Here is a 24,217-nt window from a genome sequence, read left to right on the forward strand (position 1 = left end):
GTGTATTTAGGGGAGTCAAGAGTACAGTGGATTATGAGGAACTTCGGAAGGACTTTAAAAAACCTAAGTGATCGAGCAAAAAAGTTGCACATGGAATTTAATGGCAACAAATGCAAGAGAATCCAGACTGAAGAAATATTTTAATTACTCAAACATTGATGGGCTCTACACTAACAGTACCCACACAGGAAAAATATCTGGACCTCACTTTGGACAGTTCAATGAAAACTTGTGCTCAAAGTACAGTGTCAGTGGGAAAAAAATCCAACAAGATTTTAGGCTGATAAACACCAAAGAATAACACTGACCATATAATTCCATAATACAAACAATGTTATGCCCACAGCTTGAAAACTGCATTCAAAGTTTTCTGTAAATCCTGCTTCCAAAAGAATATAGCAGAAAGAGAAGAGCAACACAAAGAGTTACAGGCTTGGAGAGAGAGAAGAGAACATAAGAACATAAGAATGGCCGTACCGGGTCAGACCAAAGGTCCATCTAGCCCAGTATCCTGTCTACCAACAGTGGCCAATGCCAGGTGCCCCAGAGGGAGTGGACTTAACAGGCAATGATCAATTGATCTCTCTCCTGCCATCCATCTCCATCCTCTGACAAACAGAGGCTAGGGACACCATTCCTTACCCATACTGGTTAATAGCCATTAATGGACTTAACCACCATGAATTTATTCAGTTCTCTTTTAAATGCTGTTATAGTCCTAGCCTTCACAACCTCCTCAGGTAAGGAGTTCCACAAGTTGACTGTGCGCTGCGTGAAGAAGAACTTCCTTGCATTTGTTTTAAACCTGCTGCCTATTAATTTCATTTGGTGACCCCTAGTTCTTGTATTATGGGAATAAGTAAATAACTTTTCCTTATCCACTTTCTCAACATCACTCATGATTTTATATACCTCTATCATGTCCCCCCTTAGTCTCCTCTTTTCCAAGCTGAAAAGTCCTAGCCTCTTTAATCTCTCCTCATATGGGACCTGTTCCAAACCCCTAATCATTTTAGTTGCCCTTTTCTGAATCTTTTCTAGTGCCAGTATATCTTTTTTGAGATGACTACATCTGTATGCAGTATTCGAGATGTGGGCGTACCATCGATTTATATAAGGGCAATAATATATTCTCAGTCTTATTCTCTATTCCCTTTTTAATGATCCCTAACATTCTGTTTGCTTTTTTGACCGCCTCTGCACATTGCGCGGACATCTTCAGAGAACTATCCACGATGACTCCAAGATCTTTTTCCTGACTCGTTGTAGCTAAATTAGCCCCCATCATATTGTATGTATAGTTGGGGTTATTTTTTCCAATGTGCATTACTTTACATTTATCCACATTAAATTTCATTTGCCATTTTGTTGCCCAATCACTTGGTTTTGTGAGATCTTTTTGAAGTTCGTCACAGTCTGCTTTGGTCTTAACTATCTTGAGCAGTTTAGTATCATCTGCAAACTTTGCCACCTCACTGTTTACCCCTTTCTCCAGATCATTTATAAATAAGTTGAATAGGACTGGTCCGAGGACTGACCCTTGTGGAACACCACTAGTTACCCCTATCCATTCTGAGAATTTACCATTAATTCCTACCCTTTGATTCCCAGTCTTTTAACCAGTTCTCAATCCCTGAAAGGACCTTCCCTTTCATCCCATGACAGCTTAATTTACATAAGAGCCTTTGGTAGGGACCTTGTCAAAGGCTTTCTGGAAATCTAAGTACACTATGTCCACTGGATCCCCCTTGTCCACATGTTTGTTGACCCCTTCAAAGAACTCTAATAGATTAGTAAGACACCATTTCCCTTTACAGAAACCATGTTGACTATTGCTCAACAGTTTATGTTTTTCTATGTGTCTGACAATTTTATTCTTAACTATTGTTTCGACTAATTTGCCCGGTACCGACGTTAGACTTACCGGTCTGTAATTGCCGGGATCACCTCTAGAGCCCTTTTTAAATATTGGCGTTATATTAGCTAACTTCCAGTCACTGGGTACAGAAGCCGATTTAAAGGACAGGTTACAAACCTTAGTTAATAGTTCCGCAACTTCACATTTGAGATCTTTCAGAACTCTTGGGTGAATGCCATCTGGTCCCGGTGACTTGTTAATGTTAAGTTTATCAATTAATTCCAAAACCTCCTCTAGTGACACTTTAATCTGTGACAGTTCCTCAGATTTGTCACCTACAAAAGCCGGCTCAGGTTTGGGAATCTCCCTAACATCCTCAGTCGTGAAGACTGAAGCAAAGAATCCATTTAGTTTCTCCGCAATGACTTTATTGTCTTTAAGTGCTCCTTTTGTATCTCGATCATCAAGGGGCCCCACTGGTTGTTTAGCAGGCTTCCTGCTTCTGATGTACTTAAAAAACATTTTATCATCATCTTTGGAATTTTTGGCTAGCCGTTCTTCAAACTCCTCTTTGGCTTTTCTTATTACATTCTTGCACTTAATTTGGCAGCATTTATGCTCCTTTCTATTTGCCTCACTAGGATTTGACTTCCACTTTTTAAAGGAAGTATTTTTATCTCTCACTGCCTCTTTTACATGGTTGTTAAGCCATGGCTCTTTTTTAGTTCTTTTACTGTGTTTCTTAATTTGGGGTATACATTGAAGTTGGGCCTCTATTATGGTGTCTTTAAAAAGCACCCATGCAGCTTGCAGGGATTTCACTTTAGTCACTGTACCTTTTAATTTCTGTTTAACTAACCCCTTCATTTTTGCATAGTTCCCCCTTTTGAAATTAAATGCCACAGTGTTGGGCTGTTGAGATGTTCTTCCCATCACAGGGATGTTGAATGCTATTGTATTATGGTCACTATTTCCAAGCGGTCCTGTTATAGTTACCTCTTGGACCAGCTCCTCCGCTCCACTCAGGACTAAATCTAGAGTTGCCTCTAGAAGGACAGGGTGACCCTGTGGATAAAGCAGTGGATGGGACTCTAAGAGACTTGGATTCCGTCCTGGCTCTTCTACTGATGTGCTATTTGACCGTGGCAGGTCACAGCAGCTCTCCATGTCCACTCAGACCTTTTGTACATCTTCTCTTTTTAGACTAAGATCTTCAAAAAAGGGCCAGTCTCTTACTACATGCATGTATAGGACCTTGCACAATGGGACCCTGATCATGGTTGGGGCTTCTAGGCACTAAAGTAATATAGATAATAGGAACAATAATAAAATAAATACAGAATGCCCTGCAGTAAATAACAAATGACATAAGTTCCAAATGAGGTGAAACTGAAAAAGAGTAGAAAGGAGAGGAATAAGGGGACATTATAGAGCTACATAAATAAGAATGAAAGGCACAGAGAAGGTCAATAGAGTTTTCTTATTTATCTTTGCACACAATACAGGAACAAGGCAATATCCAATACATTGAAAGGAAACAAACTAAAACAGATAATTACATATACTATATGTATTAAGCACAATGCATAATTAATCTATGGAACCTAGTGCCAAGAGTTAGTGTGGCAATGAAGTTAGCATCACTGAAAAAGAATTAAATATTCAACTGAATAAGAATATTATTTGCAGTTATACTAGATAGGATAAAAAGTATAAAGGATATCAACTCTCATGCTACAAGATGTAAACCAACCATTAACTGTCTGGGATTAGAAGGAAATTTCCTTCACAGGCATGTTACTGCATATTTGTCTATTATGGAAGTTTTACATCTCCCTCTGAAGCATCTGGTATTGGGCTATGTCAGACTAGATGAACCACTGCTCTGGATTGAAATGACAATCTGGTTTCTACACTCAAGTAAATCCAGAAAAATTCCACCCATCATCAATAAAAAAAAGATTCACATCAGTGTAACTGAAACCAGAACTTGGCCCCGGGAGTATATGCTGCAGCCAAAAAAAATCATTCATGAAAAGACACATGCACATCCAAATTAATCATCTGCATATGCAAAATGCATACTTAGCTGGGAAAATTTAGCAGCTGGACATGCAAGTGCTGGTTTGCATATGCAAAAACATATTTTACATGCACAATCAGCTGTTTGCACAGGCATCGTGAGTACTCAAGTTTAGGTGACTGTTGTTTAAAATTTAACCGAAGACATAAAAACACAATTTTCACAAAATAAGAGGTAACAGGACCAAAAAAACCCATTTGGGTCATCCTCTCTGCCCCCCCTGCATTTTGTAGAATGACTTTAAAGTGAGATATATGAATCCTTGGCTTTGGAAGTAGGAGTTACCATTGTAAAGAAAATTTCAGAAAAAAATTAAATGCAATTTACAATTTAGGAGGTCACCAGCTTTCCTTTGGAAGAAAATTTGCAATCTCACAGCTGACCAGCAATATTTTCAGCTTCTAGAAAAAACAAAGCACTCCTCAGCATTCACTCAATTACAGGAACCGTTTTCCTTAGAAACCTAGGAAACTGCCTGGTTACTATGGCAACAGATACAGGAAAATGCTTTTTACTTGTAATTGGACACTTCCTTTAAATTATATCCTGTTCTATTTTATGCATATTATAAAGGCTAGAATAACATAAACCTGCAGCATAGTATACACAAATGCATTTAAAATATACTGATTCATTTGCTTCTTATTGTCAGTTCTTTTTACTTATTTTCCAAATATTTTTAATATGCAAGAAATAATTACAAATAATGCAAAAATAAAGTAATAATAAAAGCTAAAAATGTTTACAGTTGAAATAAACTGATCTGCCAACAGTGTAACAACACTCATTACCACTCCTTGTTCCCGTAGGGTATACTAGTATGATGGAGATTCCTGCCACATGATACAACAACTTCAACACAAACATATAATTTAGCTTAGGTCTGCCCATTCCCTGGACAATGAAAACAAATATATTAAAGTAAAATAAGTTTATGTGCCAGTCAATTATCACTGTTCAGGTAAAGTAACTATCACTTACCCAGCAGTTGCAACAAAGCTAAGATAATGGGAAATACACATCTGCAGCAGAGCAGGGCTAGCTGCAACCCTAGATACTCCTTTCTGAGATTCAGTTTTATTTTAAAACTTCGCCAAAATGAGAAGCATCAATTGCCTTCACTCTAAATAAGATGGGCACAAGCCAGCATTCTGAGAAGACAAGTTTTCAGAACTGGGGTTTTATCTGTCCACCATAGAGATAAGGGACAGCTGTATATTTGGAAAGCAGAACTAATTTCCTCAAAATTCGCCACATTCACATCTCGGGTTTTCATTCAGGTCTAACCCTAGTGAAAAATAATATTCAGGAAAATATTCTTTCCTCATCTGCAGTTGTGCCACCCCACTAACACCAATGGACCTGATTCTGATATCACACCAGTTTGAGGCCCAACATTTGAAAAATTTCCCTGGAATTTCTTTGCTTTTGTGCAGTAAGTTAGAACTTCAACATTGATGGGGGGTTTTGGGGAGGGAGGGTATGTTTAATTTCCTCTTATTCCTCCCCCCCCCCCAAACAGCAGAACTAAAGATACATCATCTCTTTGAAAACTTTGAGTTTTACAGGCTGTATTCACTCAAAATATTTTTAAAAAGTATCTCGTGCACTATAGGATTTCACTGAACTAAACTAAGAAGACTACAAGTAGGCAACAAAAATACCCTCATTTTGATTAAGCTAAGACACTTGTAGGTCACTTCTTTATGGATCAAAACTTACTGATAGTTTTTGGTCTGAGAGGTTATGGAAAGTTGTACATATTACACAGTAACTGTAATACTGTGGTTCAGCTTTAAAATACTAACTCCATAGAATTCATTAAGTTACAAAAGAAAGTCTCCCCCTGGTTATGATGACCCCCTAATATTCTTTGTAAGAAAGTGATAACACAAAAGCATTTTAAGTTCTCACATATCCTGCAACACAAATATGTTCCCCCACAGCTCATAAATTATACATCTTTATCTCACTGCTCAACCAGCATTTTCCCCACTCCCCTCTTGATTTAACATGCTTCTTCACATTGACTTGTTGGGGCCAATTTGCCAGTGCTCTGTGTTTACCATGTAAGCCTCCTTGAGCGTTACTACTTTATTCATTCATCCAAGCTCATGGAAAGACAATCAACTACAGGAAGATCCACAGAAGACTAAAGACTGTTAATGAAAGGTATGTAAAACATGAAAATCACATGGAATTGCATGTAACATTTCTAATCATGAATTCAAGCTTACTGTATAAATCTTACTAGGAACTGTAAACTCATGTATACAATTATCTTTGATATAAAAACTCCTTTATTCTGACTCTCAATTCCATTGAAATCCACTTTAAAATCTCTTTTTAAAAACACACACGTGTGTAAATTTTCTAGATTCTCAAGATTTTCCTGTATTTGCCAAATGTTTATAATGTTCATCATGGGATCTGGATATCATTATGTATTTAGGACAAAGGGTTTACATGTGTTTTTCTCATAATCTCTTCGCTTTTGCTCACTAACAGAGTGTTTCTCTAACACAACTCATTGAACAAAGTGGTCCTTTATTCTCTGGTAGATGGAACTGAGAGAGAGAATGGGCAACAGGGCTACACTTGTGGCAGAAGAGAGAAAAAGAACATACAAAGCAATTTTTGCTTAATAAAACGCCAATGCTATTTTATATGAAGAACAGATCTTTGCATTCCACAGAATCTGTATTTCTACAGGGCACTGCCAGTGAAGAAAACATCTCAGACCTCACATTCAGCGGTAAGTGCTACAAAAACAGAAATTGAAGATAGTATTTTTATTATGGTTCAGTGTTTATACTAGGTTTTATAGTGCCTGGAATTTATCATATACCTATTAATTACAACATACAACTACTGCTAGCAATGTTTTGGATTGATGGTTGCAGGTTTAAATATGTTGAAACTTACAAATGAAGTAGTGAGAAAGGCTGATAACTCAAAACCCAAATGTGCTGATAAAGCCACACTTTTAAAATGAAAGTTTTGAGATGATCTAGCCAGGCAAATTAGTCCTGTAAATGGAAGCTACGCCATGCCTTTACAGGGTCCTGTAACAGCAAGTGCAAGATACTTTTGCTGAAGAAATTCTTGGTAGTTTGAGCAAACTGAAGGGATTCTGAAAAAGAGGAGGTCTTCTGACTGGGTGGCCTGAGTTACTGATGTTAAAGCTGGAATCACTTTAGGAACAGTTTTTCTAAAATGTGTACCTTAACTGTAACAATTTGGCTAATGTATCAACTATATGTCTGGAAAGATGTAGAACAGCCTCTTAAATGACTAAAACTATGCTAACTACCACACAGAAATTCTAATTTCATTCACTAATCCCACACACTATAAAAATTGGAGAATTACTTGATTACTAAATAACAAAGTCTTTAATGGGTAGTGCTTCCACATAGACACTGATCTAAACTAATTTCACTTTGTTGTACATAAGAAAATAAGAGCAAACTATCTGAGAAAAGCTTGTGTTCCATTTCAACTTTCCCCACATACTATTTCTTGTGACTTTTCCCTAAACCTCTGACATTACAAATTCCACTTGTTTTCATTTACACAAGTAAAAAAAATAAATGACATTTTAAAAAGTGTTCAAACAGCACTGAGCTTGGCAACCACATTGCAGGAGTCCAGGCTGACGCCTCTCCCTTCCCTGTGGCTCTGCTAAAAGCCCCACCCAGCCAACAACAGATGTAATTTCATAAGGCAAGCTTTGCTTAATCCTGGCCTCCCTCACAGGCTCCAGCGACTCCAAGTTGCCTTACTTGGGATGACAAACAGAAGTGGCCTCATTTCTATTCAACCTGACTCCCAGAAGATTCACTCATTTTAAAGGGAATTGTGTCCACGCTCATAAATGTATATCCTTGGTATTACATTACTGCAAGTGTTCTGGCTTTTGTTAATGTAGCCTGACCCTCCATCTGTAACGTGAGTGAAAAAATTCCTCTTCAATACCATGAGTTTAAAAAAGAGTGCCAGCCTAAGCAGCAAAGCTGGTGTGTGTTTATGGTCAGAAACGTGAATATATAAAAATGGCACTTTCTTACACAGCACCTCTGTTCCCTGTGTATTCAAAATTATACAGTCTGATTTTAGTGACAAATTTACTCCCTTTAATTTCTTGTTAGTTTTGCAGAACTGTCATAGTTATGGAAAAGTGATTGGATTTTATTCTGGTTTGTCCATCAACAGAACTTTTCACTAAGGTCCCAATTCAGGAAAGCATCCCTTTTAGGGCAGCACATGCTTGAATTTATGCTAATGGAATTTAAGCAAGTGTGTAAGTGCGGTCCTGAATACGGATAGAGTTAGGCATAGGTCCCAAGAAAGCACTTAAACCTAACATCAAACTATAGATTCTTTATTATTGTGGATGCTGAGCAAACCAAAGTGCAGAGGTTTGATTTTCAGATCTTTAGCTGAACTGGCAGGGCTGGTGAGTTAGGAAAATCATAATTTTACTTGTGAAATGAGCACGTTTGATGTGAAAGTTATTAAGACACATAAATGTGAAACCCCACAATCATTTTTACAGGATCATTTCACACTTCAACGGCACTGCAATAATATTTTTTAATATTTTTTGTATTTAACTAACCTCATTAAGATATTTTATAAAAGGGTATAAAATACTCAGTATCAACTCCAGCTACAGAATGCCTCCAAAATGGTTTCACTCTTTTGGGTACAAATGCCCTCTTCCCTCCACTCAACCTCCCTCCCCTGTAAAAGTAAGTATTTAATCAGTTAAATACATAATTGGTTTTCACAACACATACACTTTGGTACACAACAGGCTCCCATGTGTAAATATATATTTTTAGTTCATGACTCATTCATATAATAGTAAATGAAGCTTTTTAAAAACAAACACAGTCTCTCATCCCAAGAAGTGCCCAACTCAGCAAGACAAGAAATAAGGCTGTCGCACCAGACATTTTCAATGCTTTTTTTTTTTTTTAAAGCTGACAGCACATATTAGCTTCTCCTACTATATCCCTGGAGAACACTATGCATTGGAGGGGTGGGGGGGGGGGAAGAGAGAAACAGATTCTTCTTAAATGAAAGCCTATTACTCACTGAATGGACTGTACTGTTTTTAGAACTGTTTGGTTTTTAATTGTAGGCTTTTGTCCACAGATGATGTAGCTAATCTGTTAATCAGGCTAATGTACATTAACTCCACCTGTAAAAATAATTATTTTTTTTGTTGAATCATCTCTCTCCAGATGAATGTGCATAGTTATAATCCCATCTCCACCTCAGTAGCTAGATTTCCCCCCCTAAAAATATCTAAGGGAGTCTTCTGGCCTTCTTACTCACATTGGGACTGATCCTGTACTACTGAAGTCAAATTAATCTAGATGGGATAAGCCACAGATTATGGTACAGTTGGTATAAAGGTGGCAGAATCTAGCCTAAAGGTTGTATCAGAGAGATAAGGTGGGTGAAGTAATATCTTTTATTCGACCAATTTCTGTTGGTGAGAGAGACAAGCTTCTGATCTTACACAGAGCTCTTTTTCAGGCCTGGGAAAAGTACTGAGTGTGTCACACTGATACACTCAGTACCTTTCCTAGACCTGAAGAAGAGCTCTGTGCAGCTCAAAAGCTTGTCTCTCTTACCAACAGAAGTTGGTCCAATAAAAGATGTTACCTCACCCACCTCGTCTAATATCCTGACACCGACACAGCCACAACACTGCATACAATAAAGGTTATATTGTAAATTAACCCCAGGTTTTTTCTCCCACTCTTAGTGATCTAGGGTTGCCAGTTGTAGTTGGACATATTCCTTGAGGTCTCATCACATGACATAATCTTTAATTAAATATTAATCTTTCATTCCTGGAGACTCCAGCCAATTCTGGAGGGTTGGCAACCCTATAGTGATCGGAGATGAATAAATTCAAAAGTCACTAAGAACTGATCTTTTTTCTTATGATAAAAACAATTGTAAATGATAATATTAAAATGACTGGGGGGAATTGTTTGTTTTTCGGCCAGACACTTTATTTGGACATCAAGCTTCAATTTTAGGGAAAGATTTTTAAGGCAGAGACTTAGGGCATGATCTTGCAAGGTGCTGAGAAGCCTCAGCTCCCAAAGTCACCAGGCCTTGATGGCACTCAACACCTAAAACTAGATTTAGCAAAGAGTTACTGACTGGAATCCCTTCATGTCACAGAAATAACACAGATCCAACAGTGACAGACGTTCTATAGAACCTAAGACTGACAGATCAGTTGAATGGCAGTGCAATCATTATTTGTTTGTGCTGACAATCATAAAACTGCTGCTAAAATCCTTCATGTGCTCTGAGGACCATGTTTCTGGAACTAAAGAGAAAATTCAGAAAAGGGTTACACAAATGATAGCCTAATTGTAAATATATTTTAAATGAAGCTGACCCGTCTCTTCGCTCCAAAAATGTGTAATTCAGTGATAGTATTATTAGACACAAGAGTGGTTGCTATTTTTAAACAAGAACATTTTAGAACAAATAGAAAATGTTATCAATATTTTTATTTTTAAAAAAATCAATTAACAGCTATCTGCCAATTCCTATTACACAATTAAGGTCAAGTACTTGAAGAGTAAAATATATTGTCCCCCAGTATGTTTGCCAAATTCTATAATTTTATATACAGCATTCACTTTGCCTAATAAGCCAAAAATCTGGATGTTACCATTAAACATAACTTTGGTGGAGCAAGTTTTAGCTCATGGCTTAGTCACATATGAAAGGGCAGCTCTTTCTTGTTATCGATCTCTAAAACACTGTCCATTTGTAAACATTTATGTTCAAGTGCCTTGTGTACAGCTGCTCAGCTGTTCTGCAGGCTTCTCATCTGCTGCAGGGTCACGTTCAGATACTCATTCAGATAGCTCTTATTTTAAATGCAAGCTTTTTTGTTTCCTGATTTCGCTTTTCTTTCCCCCTGCCCTTCTCCTCCCCTCCTTTTTTTGTCACACACAGACGGCTACAGCCTTGGCTGGGAAGCTATCAGCCAGCTACATACGTTTACAACAGAAGAGGAACGGGCAGACAAAAGGTGACAGAAGATAATCATCATGGCATCAGCAGGTCTACAGTTCTTTGCTTTTATTTTAGCTTTGTTGGGTGTTTTCGGCGCCATCACAGCCACCTTACTGCCCAACTGGAAAGTAAATGCAGACGTGGGTTCAAATATCATAACAGCTATAACACAGATGCAAGGGCTCTGGATGGACTGCACATGGTACAGCACCGGGATGTTTAGCTGCACTCTGAAATATTCAGTCCTATCCCTCCCTGTCTACATCCAGGCTGCACGGACGACCATGGTCCTGTCTTGCATCCTATCAGCTTTTGGGATTTGCATCTCCACAGTAGGAATGAAGTGCACAAAGTTGGGAGGGGACAAGGACACCAAAAGCTACACTTCTTCTGCTGGAGGGGTCTGCTTCATCCTTGCAGGAATCTTTGAGTTGGTACCAACATCCTGGTACACAAGAGAGATAATTTCAAATTTTATGGACCCAACAGTCCCAGAGAGCAGTAAAAATGAACCCGGAGGAGCTGTTTATATTGGATTCATTTCAGCAGGACTTCTGTTCATTGCAGGTGTGATCTTCTGCACATCCTGTTTTAAAAAGCAGCAGGGAGCATGGATTTACCCTACTAAGCAACAACAGTTCCCAGCCACACAGCAAGAGAACAATGCAGGCTACAACCTGAAGGACTATGTGTAAATATAGTAATGTTTATCAGCTGGGGTTTTTTTTTTGTTTACTTTAGATTTAAAAAACAACAACACTTAACTGTTCTTAATGTCAAGGCTGCAATTACATTTTAACAAGGTATTTTTATTTGTAATTAAAAACAGGAAAAAAGATGGCAGGAAATAAAGCATAAATTGCTGCTGCTAGCATTTTTGTTTTGCTGATTTTTCAAACCAAATTCTTTGGCTTTCCAACTGAAATTTACTGAAGAGAAAGGAACCAATTCAAACAGTGCAATTAAACTAATGGTTAGTTACAGCACAGACAGTTAAACACAAAACGAAATCTATTCAGCAAATACAGGATATCAGTAATGTACCAAAATTTGTGATTTATTTATTTTTTAGAATTTCATTTTAATTATGGCACAAACAAAACCAACGCTCCCTCTATGTGAAGCCCCATGCATTGCTTTTAATCACAGCCACATCTGCCTTTCATTTCCAGCTCCCAACTGCCATGGTAACTAGATTTCTTTTTAAAAAACGCAGCCACATTGTATATCGGCATATCAGGAGCTGAAGAGCTAACGCTGCCATTGAGATATTGCCAAAAATGGCCCAAAAAAATCCCCACCTGCTGTGGGTTCCATTTTTTATTTTAAAAGAAATGTCTACTAGGCAGTCTCCAACTGCTGGCAATCTACCACCAAACAACAACTGTTCGGTTTGAGGAGGAACACGACAAAAGAAGTGTCATCATGACTGAGGAAATACTTGGAAGCTTTAACCCACTGGCTACACATTTAGGCACAAGAAAAATCTGCATCCTCCCTGACTTCTATCTTCCTTCCTCTACAAAGCAAACCACTAGCCTTTAACTAATGGAGTATTTCACCTTCTGTTATTTATTCATTATTTATTGAACCCTATAAATTTTTGGCCCTTTTAAAATTTAATTTCATAGAGCCTGATCCAACACCCGTTGAAGTCAATGGATCAAACCCACTGCAATGTGCCATATACAGCAGTGGTCAATGACAGCATCTTACTTTACAAGTACTTTGTCAGTTTAATTAACTTGGTGAATGTTTCTAAAGCCTCAGAACCTTCTTTCCAGCATGCAGAACTTATTGGACATTTGTAGGAGATGTCTCATGTCAAATATTGTCCTAAATGTTAAAAAAAAAAAAAAAAAAAAAAAAAAATAGATGTGAATTTGCTGATGTAAGTGAGGGGATAAAAGAGGAGTGGACCTAGGTTTCAATGTCTGGGGATACGACACTGGACAAGTTCCTCACAATTCAGTCAGGTACTAGAATATGTCTTGTTTATTCTTATACAGCTTTTTAGTGCTCAGATTATTAGCTCATGAATCATTAAAATACTATGGTAGAACTGTAGTATAAAATAGATTAATATAGTAAGCATCAAACAAAGACAAATCTGAATGATGTGGAAGGAGTGAAGCTTAATCTTTTTTTATGGGCTTTTATAAAGAGAGAAATGCTTTTGTACACACAATGACAGTGTCTATCATATATCCATTAGCTCTGAGTTATGAGAACTTGCCTTATATTATATGTTAACAGTGAGCATTTGAATTTTCTGCCTATTTTATGAAGCAGTTTGTTTTGTACCATCACTGGCAACTGTGCCAGATCAGCAGTAATTCAGTGGTGCAGACTTAGCCAGAACCACAACTGAAAAAGCCAAAGTTATTTAGGGACAGTGGCTTAGTGCACCGCAACACTCCAAGACAGTTGTATTGAGTTTATGTTGTAAAAGTGTATACATTTAAGGGTGTATAGTTTTCTTGAAACACCTATATTTTTCTGGAGAACTGATTAATTGAGGTATTATTGTTTCAAAAATATTTGCATGTCAAATTTAGTTGCATGTCCTGTACTTAATCAGGAGCATCTCTAGCCTGTAAATTTAAATCAGTATTTTTTAAAAATCACCAGAGAAAACAAGAACCAAAAAAGAAGTCTTGGGAAAGACAAAAAATATTTATTTGCATGTTGTAAGCAAAACGGAAGACTCCAATTGTTACATAAGCAGCTAAGAGACTCCTTTGCCAAGACTACTTATATAGAAGAATCAGAAGTTCCTTATTTACCAATGCAAAAGCTAAGCAAGAGCTGTTTGTTTAACGCACAACAAGCGCCTCAACAACTTCCCAAGAGAAAAAAAAAAAAAAAAAGCAGCTCCACATCCAGTATTGGTATCTAATTAAGGTTGTATGGTAGTCAAACTCTCAAGGATCATGGCAAGAAGTTAGAGGATAAATCTACAAGACAGCAGGAGTCATAAAGCAAAATGTGGCAAAAGGAGGGTGAAAAATAGCTGCAATGTTTTTGTCTGCTGATTTCTGTTTCTTTTGCTCTTGAAATAGTCACTATTTGCTTTAGTTTAGAGAAAAATATTCAATAAACAAAAGCTTAACTTTAAGCATGTCGTCTTTTTTGAAGGGTACTAATCAGAGAAAGACAGGGGATTACAGGACATCATTCTGATCAACCCACTGCCAGCTAACAGCCTATCAACAGTCTGTGAGCCAGATTCTCAGGTGGTGGAGCTCTATTTAACATAGGAGAGTGGGAGGCAACAGGGATCCAGTTACAGCTACCTGATTCAGGAGGCTGGTTTGCAGTAGCCCCAGTTTTGACTACACCAATGCTGCCATGCCCTCAACTTTGCTGGAGAGGAGGGGATGACCAGCACCAAGTTGAGATTTTGGCCCCAGCTCTAGGTTTTCCTCATTTGCTCTCGGTTCACACATTACCGCTATAAAAGGGAGCTAGGACTCACTGATATTACTTTATAAAAACTGAAAGTTGGAGGAAGTAAATGGCCAACAAAACAACAGGTCTTTAAAAAAAATAATTGTAGATGTTTAGTGCCCCTGACTGACCGTAGTCTTTTCTCCATGCTGGCAGTAAGAAGTTCCAGGTAGCTTTGAGCGTAATTAGCAATGTGTGACACACAGAGGCTCAAGATGCAGAGGAAATGGGGGGGCGGTGGGGGGGGGGAGAACACAAGTGGGGGAGAGAAGATTAAGAGCAAAGAATCTGGGAGACAACAAGGCTGGAGGAAAAACAATGCAGCCCAGAAGAGGAGACAAAGACAGACAAAGACCTAGAAATGGGCTAAGGCAGGGGAGAGCAGTCTCTCCAGAAGAGCTCTGCAGGCGAGTTAGAGAAGTTGGCCAGAGTTTTGAACTCCCTCCTCCTTCCTGAGAAGCACTGGTCTGTCTCCCCTTCCTTTCTGGCAGTTCAGGGGATCTCCCACTGGGAGGAAGGGGAGAGGATACAGGACTGACCCCAGGGGTACTTTATACGACCCTGTTATCTTCAGGCTGCCTGTACTGTCCCTTGAGCTGCTTCTGCTGGGATATGAAATTACAAGAGAAGGTAGAGCAGGAAGGAAATCAGTAGAACTTGGAAATGTGGCTCTACTGTGAACATGGCATCACAGAACTATGTTTTTCTCTCTCAAGGATTCCAGGTTAAATCTGCTGAGTTTACAAGTAAAAATATTTTTTCTTAATCGGCCCTGCAAACTCAGCCTGGGATCTGACAGTGAAGCTGTGCAGTTTTTGTTTCATGCACTCTTGTAAGTAACAGTCTGCAGACTATAGTCTGCTTTCAGTTACACATGTGTAACCCCACTGCTTATAATGGGGACAGGTCCAACTCCCATGGAGAGGCAACTTCACCCATCCCAAGTTGGAAACCACCACTCCTTGCCAGCAAGACCCTCTTATGCCTTTCCAGCCGCTGGTCTCTTCCTGTCTCATACCTGGAAGAGGCTCAGTCTGCTCCTCAGAAACCAAGGGCAGGGATTTTCTGGATGCCAAGAAGTAGCTATGTATTAATTTAAAAAAGAGCTGGAGAGAGCAGATAAGTGGGCAGGAAGCATGCTGTTCTCTGCCTACTCGAGGGTGGAGTGGCCAGAGAAGGATAAAAAAAAGTGATAGTAGTACTATTTTATAACTGGGAGGGAAAAGATGCAGACAGGAGTCGGGGTAGGGAAGAGGAGGGAAATGAAAAATAATATGCTAAAAGTTAAAAGGGCTATAGTACTTTAAGTCACAGACAGTAAAAAAAATAAATATTCCTGAGGGCATTCTGTGCCAAAAAATTAAAAATTCTGCGCACGGTATTTTAAAATTCTGAAAATTTTATGTGTCAAATAAATGTGGAGGCTCCAGCATGGCATTGGGGAGCACAGGCTACTAGCTGCACAGAGGTGGGAGATCACTGTGCAGCTTCCGCCCCCATGCCCTGGGGCATGGACTCAGCAGTAAGGCTGCACCCAACCCTGATACAAGGACCAGGTCTGTCCCAGAAACACCCCAGGGCCCTGCCTCTCCAGGTGGGCAGGCAGGCTCAGCAAGTCAGGATCCAAGTGTGGAGGGGCTTTAGTGTGGGGGGATCCGGGTGTGGGTTGAGAGGGTTCTGTGTGGGGCAATCTGGGTGCGGGGGTGATCTGGATACACAGGGGCTTGTTGGGGGGTTCTGGGTGCAATGGTAATGGGAAGCAGGGGTTCCTGATAAAGGTGGTTGGGGCTCAGCAGGAGGGGTGTGGGGGGCTCAGTGGGGGATCCAGATGCTGGGGGAATGGGCCTCACTTGGGTGGGGAGCCAGGTGCAGCTGGTTGGGGCTTGGTGGGGTGGGGATGCGGGTCGGGTGGTCCAGGTACAGGGGGAGTGGAGCTCACGGGGGGGGGGGAGAAAGAGATTTGGTGGGAAAGTCTGGGTATGAGGGGGTCTGGATGTGCAGGGGTTGAGAGGATGGGGGAGCAGCTCCATGTATATGGGTCCCTCCCCCTGCAGCTGAGGAGTAATGGGTGCAGGAATCGCGGGGGGGAGGGTGCAGAGCTTCCTGCAGCCGGGGGAGAAATCTGGGGGTGGGTCTGACCTGGCCCCAGATGCTGTGCAGGGGAAGAGGAAGCTCCCTCCTCCCCAGCCCATCCTGAACTAGCAGCTGAGCCCGACGCAGGGTAGTAGCCACCAGCCGGGTCTTCCCCAGTCCTGCCCCCGCCCCCACGCGAAACATACTGCTGGGGAGGGTCGCATGACCGCTCTTGTGACTTCCCTTTGCTTCCCTGTCAGAAAGTCATTTTTCTGTGGGGGAGAAAAGAAATCTGCGGGGGACAAAAATTCTGCACATGCGCAGTGGCACAGAATTCCCACAGGAGTAAATAAAGACGACTAGAGAGCTCTCCAGTAGATCACTAGCAAAGGGGCAATGACATGGTTCAACAGGATTTAGTTATTTTTATTTGCATTTTTCAACTATGCATATCAGGTTTTCTAGTCAAAATAAATACACATTTGTATCAAAACAAAAACATTAAAAAGGCAGATCTTCCAAAAACGTTGCTGCCCCAAAGAATCCCATCCCATCACCAAGTCCATCCTATCACCAAACCTGCCCCCCCTAGAATGACCTGAGAAAGCCGACAAGTTTTGCAGCAGGACCCAAGGGTCAACAAAGACAGGTTCCGAGGGATCAAGAAGGGAAGCAAGTTCCAGACCCAGGGACACTTCACCTAGAATGCCCTGTCCCCAGCCTTCTATTCTTAATAGCATAGAGCTGTTTATCTGAAGTGCTCAAGTTATCATAGCTTCCACAGTGTCACACCAGAAAAAAAAGCAGTGCCCCCCCACACAAACAGGGATCACAGCACTAATGATTCCTACCCAGGGGGTATTCTTCCTTTCAAGAAACAATAATACTAGTAATGGTTGATAATTCTCATGTGCAGACAACTGGGCCACAAGCACTGGGGAGAAGTACTGAGGGAATTTCAGGCTGGAAATAAATCGCACACATTTTCCCGCTTTCTCTTTTCATTTTTGGAATCTTGAGTTTATTAAACTATCAGTTGGGAAGTGCCTCATCACACTGCAGTGCTGCTGCTCTGGATCCATCCCCAGCTAGTCTCCAAAGAGAGCGATGCCATCATACACAACGCAGCTCTCCCCAATAAGTTATTGACCATCTTGGTATCCTCTCTGCTTCTCCTATCTGCAGCAGTATATAAAAAAGCAATGCCTACCCCTTCTCATTAGGGGAGTGTTACGAATATGTGACGTTATGCCCCATATTCTTTATGGAAATATGCTTATGCTATGGCTGTGGTGTAACGGATATATTTTATGCAAGATGGGTCTTGTAAAGTATCATTGGAAAGGTTACAATTTACTGAATGTGATTATCTAATTTGTATGCATGTATCATTTCTGTATCTAAAGTTAGGAATATTGAGTGAGTGAGTGTGTGTGTGTGTGTGTGTGTGTGTGTGTGTGTGTGTGTGTGTGTGTGTGTGTGTGTGTGTGTGTGTGTGTGTGTGTGTGTGTGTGTGAGAGACACACACACACACCCCCAGACAACCGGCCATCAGCACTGATGGGCCATTGGGAAGAAACAATAAGACTTTGAAGACACTAACTCTCTCCTTCCTGAGAGGCATCCTAGGAAGTAGCTGTGACACTACTAGGCCATGTGGTCATGTCACCTGGTACTAAACACCATCTTGGACATCTAGTAATTTTCCACTGGGGGGCGGGGGAGGTCAAGACTGGGAAACAAAAGATTCTCGCCTTATGTAAATCTTATTTAAGGCTGGGGAGTAAGTTGATCTTGGTTCACTCTTCACTGAATCCCAACCCAGGATGACTGCTGGAAACACCTAAGGAACAAGGACAAAGGGAAAAGAGGAGGAGTACTGAACCCAGGCTGGAAAAGGGATCTAGTCTGCGAATAAGATACCTGAAGATTTAAGCTGCAAGCAGGGTAGCTAACCTTCAAGAATTTCTGCAACCGGCCCCAAAAGCAACATTTAGGATGAGAAATTACTTCTTGAAACCAGTCTCTTTACAATCTTAAGCTTAGTATGCATGTTTTGTTTTATTTGCTTGGTAATCTGCTTTGTTCTGTTTGCTATCCCCTATAATCACTTAAAAGTTACCTTTTATAGTTGTTAAACTTATTTCTTGTTTATAACATAAACCAGTTTGTGTAATTCATATTGGGGGGGGGGGAGGGAGGAGGGACAGGCGCATCTCTCTCTCCACATTGACGGTGTGAGGGGTTTGGTCACAGAGACCCCCTTGGGACTGTCACCTGATGTGCTGAAGTTACCTCTGAGCCCGTTTTCCCTGCCAGCTTGGACACGCCAGTCTGCTCCAACACAGACCCAGGTCTGGTCCACGCCCCCAAAGCTGCAGACTTTAATCAAAAACTGCTCAGCAGGTCACCTATCTCCAGCACCCAGACCCCACTGGGATCCAAACCCCCAATAGATCCGCTTTACTCTGTATAAAGCTTATACAGGCTAAACTCATACATCGTCCGCCCTCTATAACACTGATAGAGAGATATGCACAGCTGTTTGCTCCCCCAGGTATTAATCACTTACTCTGGGTTAATTAATTAACCAAAGTGATTTTATTAAGCATAAAAAGTAGGATTTAAGTGGTTTCAAGTAATAACAGACAGAACAAAGTAAGTTACCAAGCAAAATCAAACAAAACATGCAAGTCTAAGCCTAATACATTAAGAAACTGAATACAGGTAAATCTCACCCTCAGAGATGTTCCAATAAGCTTCTTTCACAGACTAGACTCCTTCCTAGTCTGGGCCCAATCCTTTCCCCGGTACATTCCTTGTTAGGTTCAGCAGGCACATTAGGTGAAAAGCAGGAGCTCTCTCACAACTAGGACCTCCCTTTGTTCTCTTCCACTCCCATTTATAGCTTTGGCACGAGGCGGGAATCTTTTGTCTCTCTGGATCCCCACTCCTCCTTCTAAATGGAAAAGCACCAGGTTTAAGATGGATTCCACCATTCTTCCTGGGCTGGCTTACAAGAACACAGGAAGGCTTGCAGGTAAACAAACCCATTCACAGTTCATTGATTCTGAAGCACCCTTAATGGCTTCCACTTAATGTGTTTACATCAGTAATACAAGTTTATAGCTTATTCTCCTAACTCCAGACATAGAAATAATACATGCAAACAAACAGGATGAACACACTCAGTAGATCATAAGCTTTGTAATGATACCTTACAAGAGACCTTTTGCATGAAGCATATTCCAGTTACATGATATTCACACTGATAAACATATTTCCATAAAACATATGAAGTGCAACATCACAGAGGGAGAGGGCAAATTTTTATGAGCTTGCACTGTGCAGCTCTCTCTGTACAGCGCAAGACAATATTATTTTGGGTTTACAACCCAAAGGGGGTGTGCACTTCAGTGACGGGCAATTTCTTACCTGAATCTCCCCATAGAGAGCTGCTTGCAGACTCTGTGTGATTCTACAGCTGGTTCGTCCCTACCTGTGTGTGCGCGCTGCCAGAGGCCGGAAAGCCTGATTCAGTAAAAGAGGGAGAGGGAGCCTCGGCTAGTGGAGCAGGCAGGCTCAGTGAAACCCCAGCACATCAGGTGGCGGTGTGTGTTTCCGTGTGTGTGTGTTTCCAACCCGTCACAAAATATATTTAAACAAACTGACCCAGCTCCAGCATTTTGGCATGTACTGATAAAACTCCATTGTTTGGCAATGTTAGCTGTGTCATTTGTTTGAGGTTTCTTTAAAAACTCTTCAACATTACAGGACAGTTTTTGATATACCAATACATTGCTACGGAAAGGACTGGGATGTCACAAGTATAACTTGTGACCAGCTCTGGCTCATCCCTCGGAATGGGATTGTAAAACATTTAAAACAACACACTTTAGAAATATGCGTAGATATTTCATTAATCAGTTATTTCCTTTAGTTAAGAGACCTTGCTATTTTCAGTAAGCAGTTTTCAAATCACAGTCCAAAAGAATGGTTTACTTTAGAAAGAAGAAGAGAGGGGAAATACTCACTTATTGAAACAGATTTCCCCACTGCCATCAGAAAACATTAATAATCTGCATTATTCTAAGCCTTTTCAGTGGTAGTGCTTCACTCAGTTGCCTCCAGCCTCAATTTACTCCAATGCTGCTATACACTGAGCAGCCCTAAAATGTTTCTGAACAGCATGTGAGTAGCACTGTAGCAGCTGAACTGGGAGTTGATCAGACTGATTTATATACTGTAGTTTCACTAATGCTCTGTTGCAGCTAAGCATCCCCCTTATGCCTGAGGATCACTTTCCTGATATTGTTTTTAAACTTTCTCTCTAAATGTTTACTCACGTTGGAGAATAACACAGTTTTTATTTTTTTGGCTGGGTACAGCAAAGTTAGATATTTTATTTTTTTAAGCAATTGCGTAAGGGAGAGAGTGCACTAGGACATAGGGTTTTTTTTTTTTTTTTTTTAAAGGCAGGTTTTTTAACAGGTAAACAATTACAGCAAGCATTTATACCTTTTGTTACAGACAATAATAAGCAACAGCTGCATTTTGTTGATACATAGGTCATTTTGATATTTTATTTTTTTTATTTATTTAGACTTTAGTCTACATTTTACATTTCTTACATATTATTTACACAAGGCTGCAGCAGGGTAATCAAAGCCAAAAAAATAAAAATAAAAATTAAATTTGTTTTTGGGTAACAGATAGCAAATAAAAAATCTAACCACCACAGTACCCCTGGCTGTGTGGGGTCGAGCTGTTACTTTGCTGTGGATGCATAAAAATTTTGTAAGCACAAAAAAAAGAGTTACACCTTATGTAAAAATTAATATAACTAGTGTTATAAAAATTAAATTATAAAAAAGTGTGCATTTTCCCCAGAACATGTGCAGTATATATTATAGCAAAAATAAAAAAAATGCAAACTTACCATGCTATTTAATTAAAACCGTATTGGGCTCTAAGGGGCACTATAAGTAATGTTTTCTTTCAAATCACTATGTGTTTAAAAGCAAAAGTTAAAAATAAAAGGCAATCAAAAGTCTAAAAAAGTTAAGTGTGTCCTTTTTTTAAGTAAAAATCTTTAAGCTGTAAATAGCTTTAAATCCAAAAGCAAGCCAAAAAGCATCTGTACTAATGCAAATTATCTAACTAATAAGGTAAAAAAGCCACTAAAACCTGGGCTGCCTATAAAACAAATACAAAAAAATATGGGGTAATTCCTCTGTTTTGCCTAAAATAACAAAAGTATTTGTATATAAAAAAAAAATATTTTAAGCAATGACCGACTGTCCAAAAGGGGTAGACCTCTGTTCTTTTGTCTTGCAAATCATCAAAAAAAACCAAACGCCAGCTAAACAGCATTCAACGTACCTTGCATTTACTGGAACAATAAAAATTATTTCTGTGTTTTATGTCCTGTCTTGTGGTGTTTGTCTTGTGGCCAAAATTGTTATGTTTAATATTTTCATAGAACAGTCTAATTCAAAATTAAATAAAATTAAATAATAAAAAAAAGCAAATACTTATTTTACTCAACTTAAAATACAAAATGTTTAAATAAATCAAAAAAATGTAATATACTAAAGTCTAATACATTTGCTTAAATAAAAAAAAAAAAAACTTCATTGGCCAAATCTTTTAATTAAAAAAAATTGTTGTTAAAATTTGCATACCAACAGTCTTTAAAAGCAAAAACATAAAAGGTTAACCCAGTCCCCATTTTGCACATGGAATCCTTCTGGCTACCTCAAATTTCTAGCCCAGGGGTAGGCAACCTTTCAGAAGCGGTGTGCCGAGTCTTCATTTATTTACTTTAAATTTAAGGTTTCACGTGCCGGTAATACATTTTAACGTTTTTTAGAAGGTCTCTCTCTATAAGTCTATATATTATATAACTAAACTATTGTTGTATGTAAAGTAAACAAGGTTTTCAAAATATTTAAGAAGCTTCATTTAAAATTAAATTAAAATGCTGATCTTACGCCACCAGCCTGCTCAGCTCGCTGCCAGCCTGGCGTTCTGTTCACCTAGGCCGGCAGCGGGCTGAGTGGGGCCTGACCTCTGAAGCCCCCCACCCCCCCAGAAGGATGGGTGTGGGGGGCTTCAGAGGTCAGGGCAGAGGGCTGGGGGTGTGTGGCGGTGCAGGGCAGAAGGCTGGGGGTGTGTGGAGGGCTTCAGAGGTCAGGACAGAGGGCTGGAGGGGTGTGGGGGGGTGCAGGGCAGAAGGCTGGGGGTGTGGGGGGCTTCAGAGGTCAGAGCAGAGGGCTGGAGGGGTGTGGGGGGTGCAGGCCAGAAGGCTGGGGTGTGTGTGGAGGTGTAGGGCAGAAGGCTGGGGTGTGTGTGGAGGTGCAGGGCAGAGGGCTGGGGTGCTTGGCTCGTGGGGGTGCTCCCAGCCCCCTGCCCTGAGTGGCTCATGGCAGGGGGCTGGAAGGGATATGTCCTGTTCCACTCCCTGCCCCAAGGCCCAGTCCCTACCTCTTCTCTGCCTCCTTTACCCAAGGCCGGCTTTAGCAATGGGCTGCGGGGCTGCCGCGCGCCGGCTGGAGCTCCGGCTGGGAGAGCGGGGCCGCGGGGCTTTTGCGGAGCAGCCACGCTGCCACTCCTCCCCCCCTCCCTTTGCAAGGGCCGGCGCAGGGAAGGAGAGGAGGAGGGGCAGGAAAGCAGGCTGCACCACGGCTGGGGGAAGAAGCGGGGGAGCTTGGCTGCTGCAGGACGAAGCTTCTGCCTCCTGCCCCAGCAGGGGAGAGCGGTGGGCGGGGGGGCTGAGTGCGGCTGGGGGTCGGAACCGCGGCAAGCAGCCGCGTGCAATTCCAAAAAATCGGCACGCGTGTCGTAGGTTGCCGACCCCTGTTCTACCCAAAAAGCTATTAAAAAAACCAAACACCCACTATTGAACACCAAAGGTTGTACCAAGTAAACTCCTCAAAAGTGGGTGTGCTTGTCCTGGCTTGTTGCGCCAAAGCTCTGTATATAAATTATTTTAAAAAATGTATATTGCATACATTAAATAATAAAACTAATGTACTATATAATAGCAATGTATAAATGTTCATTATTAAAAATATATATATAAATAAAAAGTAAAAAAGTTACCTTTATAAATTAAAAAAAGCCAAAACTAAAAAAAAAAAAAAAAATAGCTAGCAACCTCAGTCCAAAAATAAGGCGCTGGCCCCATTCAAGGACACTGCCCACAGCTAAAACTTGGCTAACAATCAAAAAAAGGGGGGGCTTAAATGTGCCCAAGCAGCTGTAAAATCTGCAAAACACTGCCAAGCATTAATAAAATGTGTCCTAGTGCACTCTCTCCCTTTATGCAATTGCTATCTGACTTTGCTGTACCCAACCGAAAGAGTAAGAACTGTGTTATTCTCCGACAATTTGGGGGCTCGTCCAGGATGGCAACGCCTGCTGAGACAGTGGCAACTGCTGCGGACCGTTCCCCTTTAAACCCCATGGAGCCACAATAGAGTTAGGAGACCTTTTGAAATCTCTATTGGGGTATCAGAGGAGGACTGTCCGTGGGGCTGTCTGTCCCTGTTGGGCTTACACCATCTGAACTTATTGACTAGTGCAGCAAGATCAAATGCAGAGCGGTGCTGGGGAACTGTTTTGCCGCCGCCAATAAGGTTAATGCATAAGGAAAATGCATTAGGTATGCACCGGTGCTGAGGGGTTGT

General features: G+C 40.6%; 2 protein-coding genes across 2 annotated transcripts in view; one reads left to right on the forward strand and one right to left on the reverse strand.

The window, feature by feature from the left end:
- Positions 1-24,217, reverse strand: part of TFB1M (transcription factor B1, mitochondrial) — a 56,404-nt gene that overhangs the window by 5,128 nt on the left and 27,059 nt on the right. The window lies entirely within an intron of this gene.
- CLDN20 (claudin 20) lies at positions 11,039-11,698 on the forward strand. The gene has a single exon (XM_065400300.1). The coding sequence runs from the start codon at positions 11,039-11,041 to the stop codon at positions 11,696-11,698; it is 660 nt and encodes a 219-aa protein (XP_065256372.1).

This window comes from Emys orbicularis, chromosome 3, assembly GCF_028017835.1.
Source record: "Emys orbicularis isolate rEmyOrb1 chromosome 3, rEmyOrb1.hap1, whole genome shotgun sequence".
Classification (NCBI taxonomy): domain Eukaryota; kingdom Metazoa; phylum Chordata; order Testudines; family Emydidae; genus Emys; species Emys orbicularis.

What these genes read in the sequence shown, in the direction of transcription:
- CLDN20 (XM_065400300.1), top strand. Translation starts at nt 11,039, where the DNA reads ATGGCATCAGCAGGTCTACAGTTCTTTGCTTTTATTTTAGCTTTGTTG.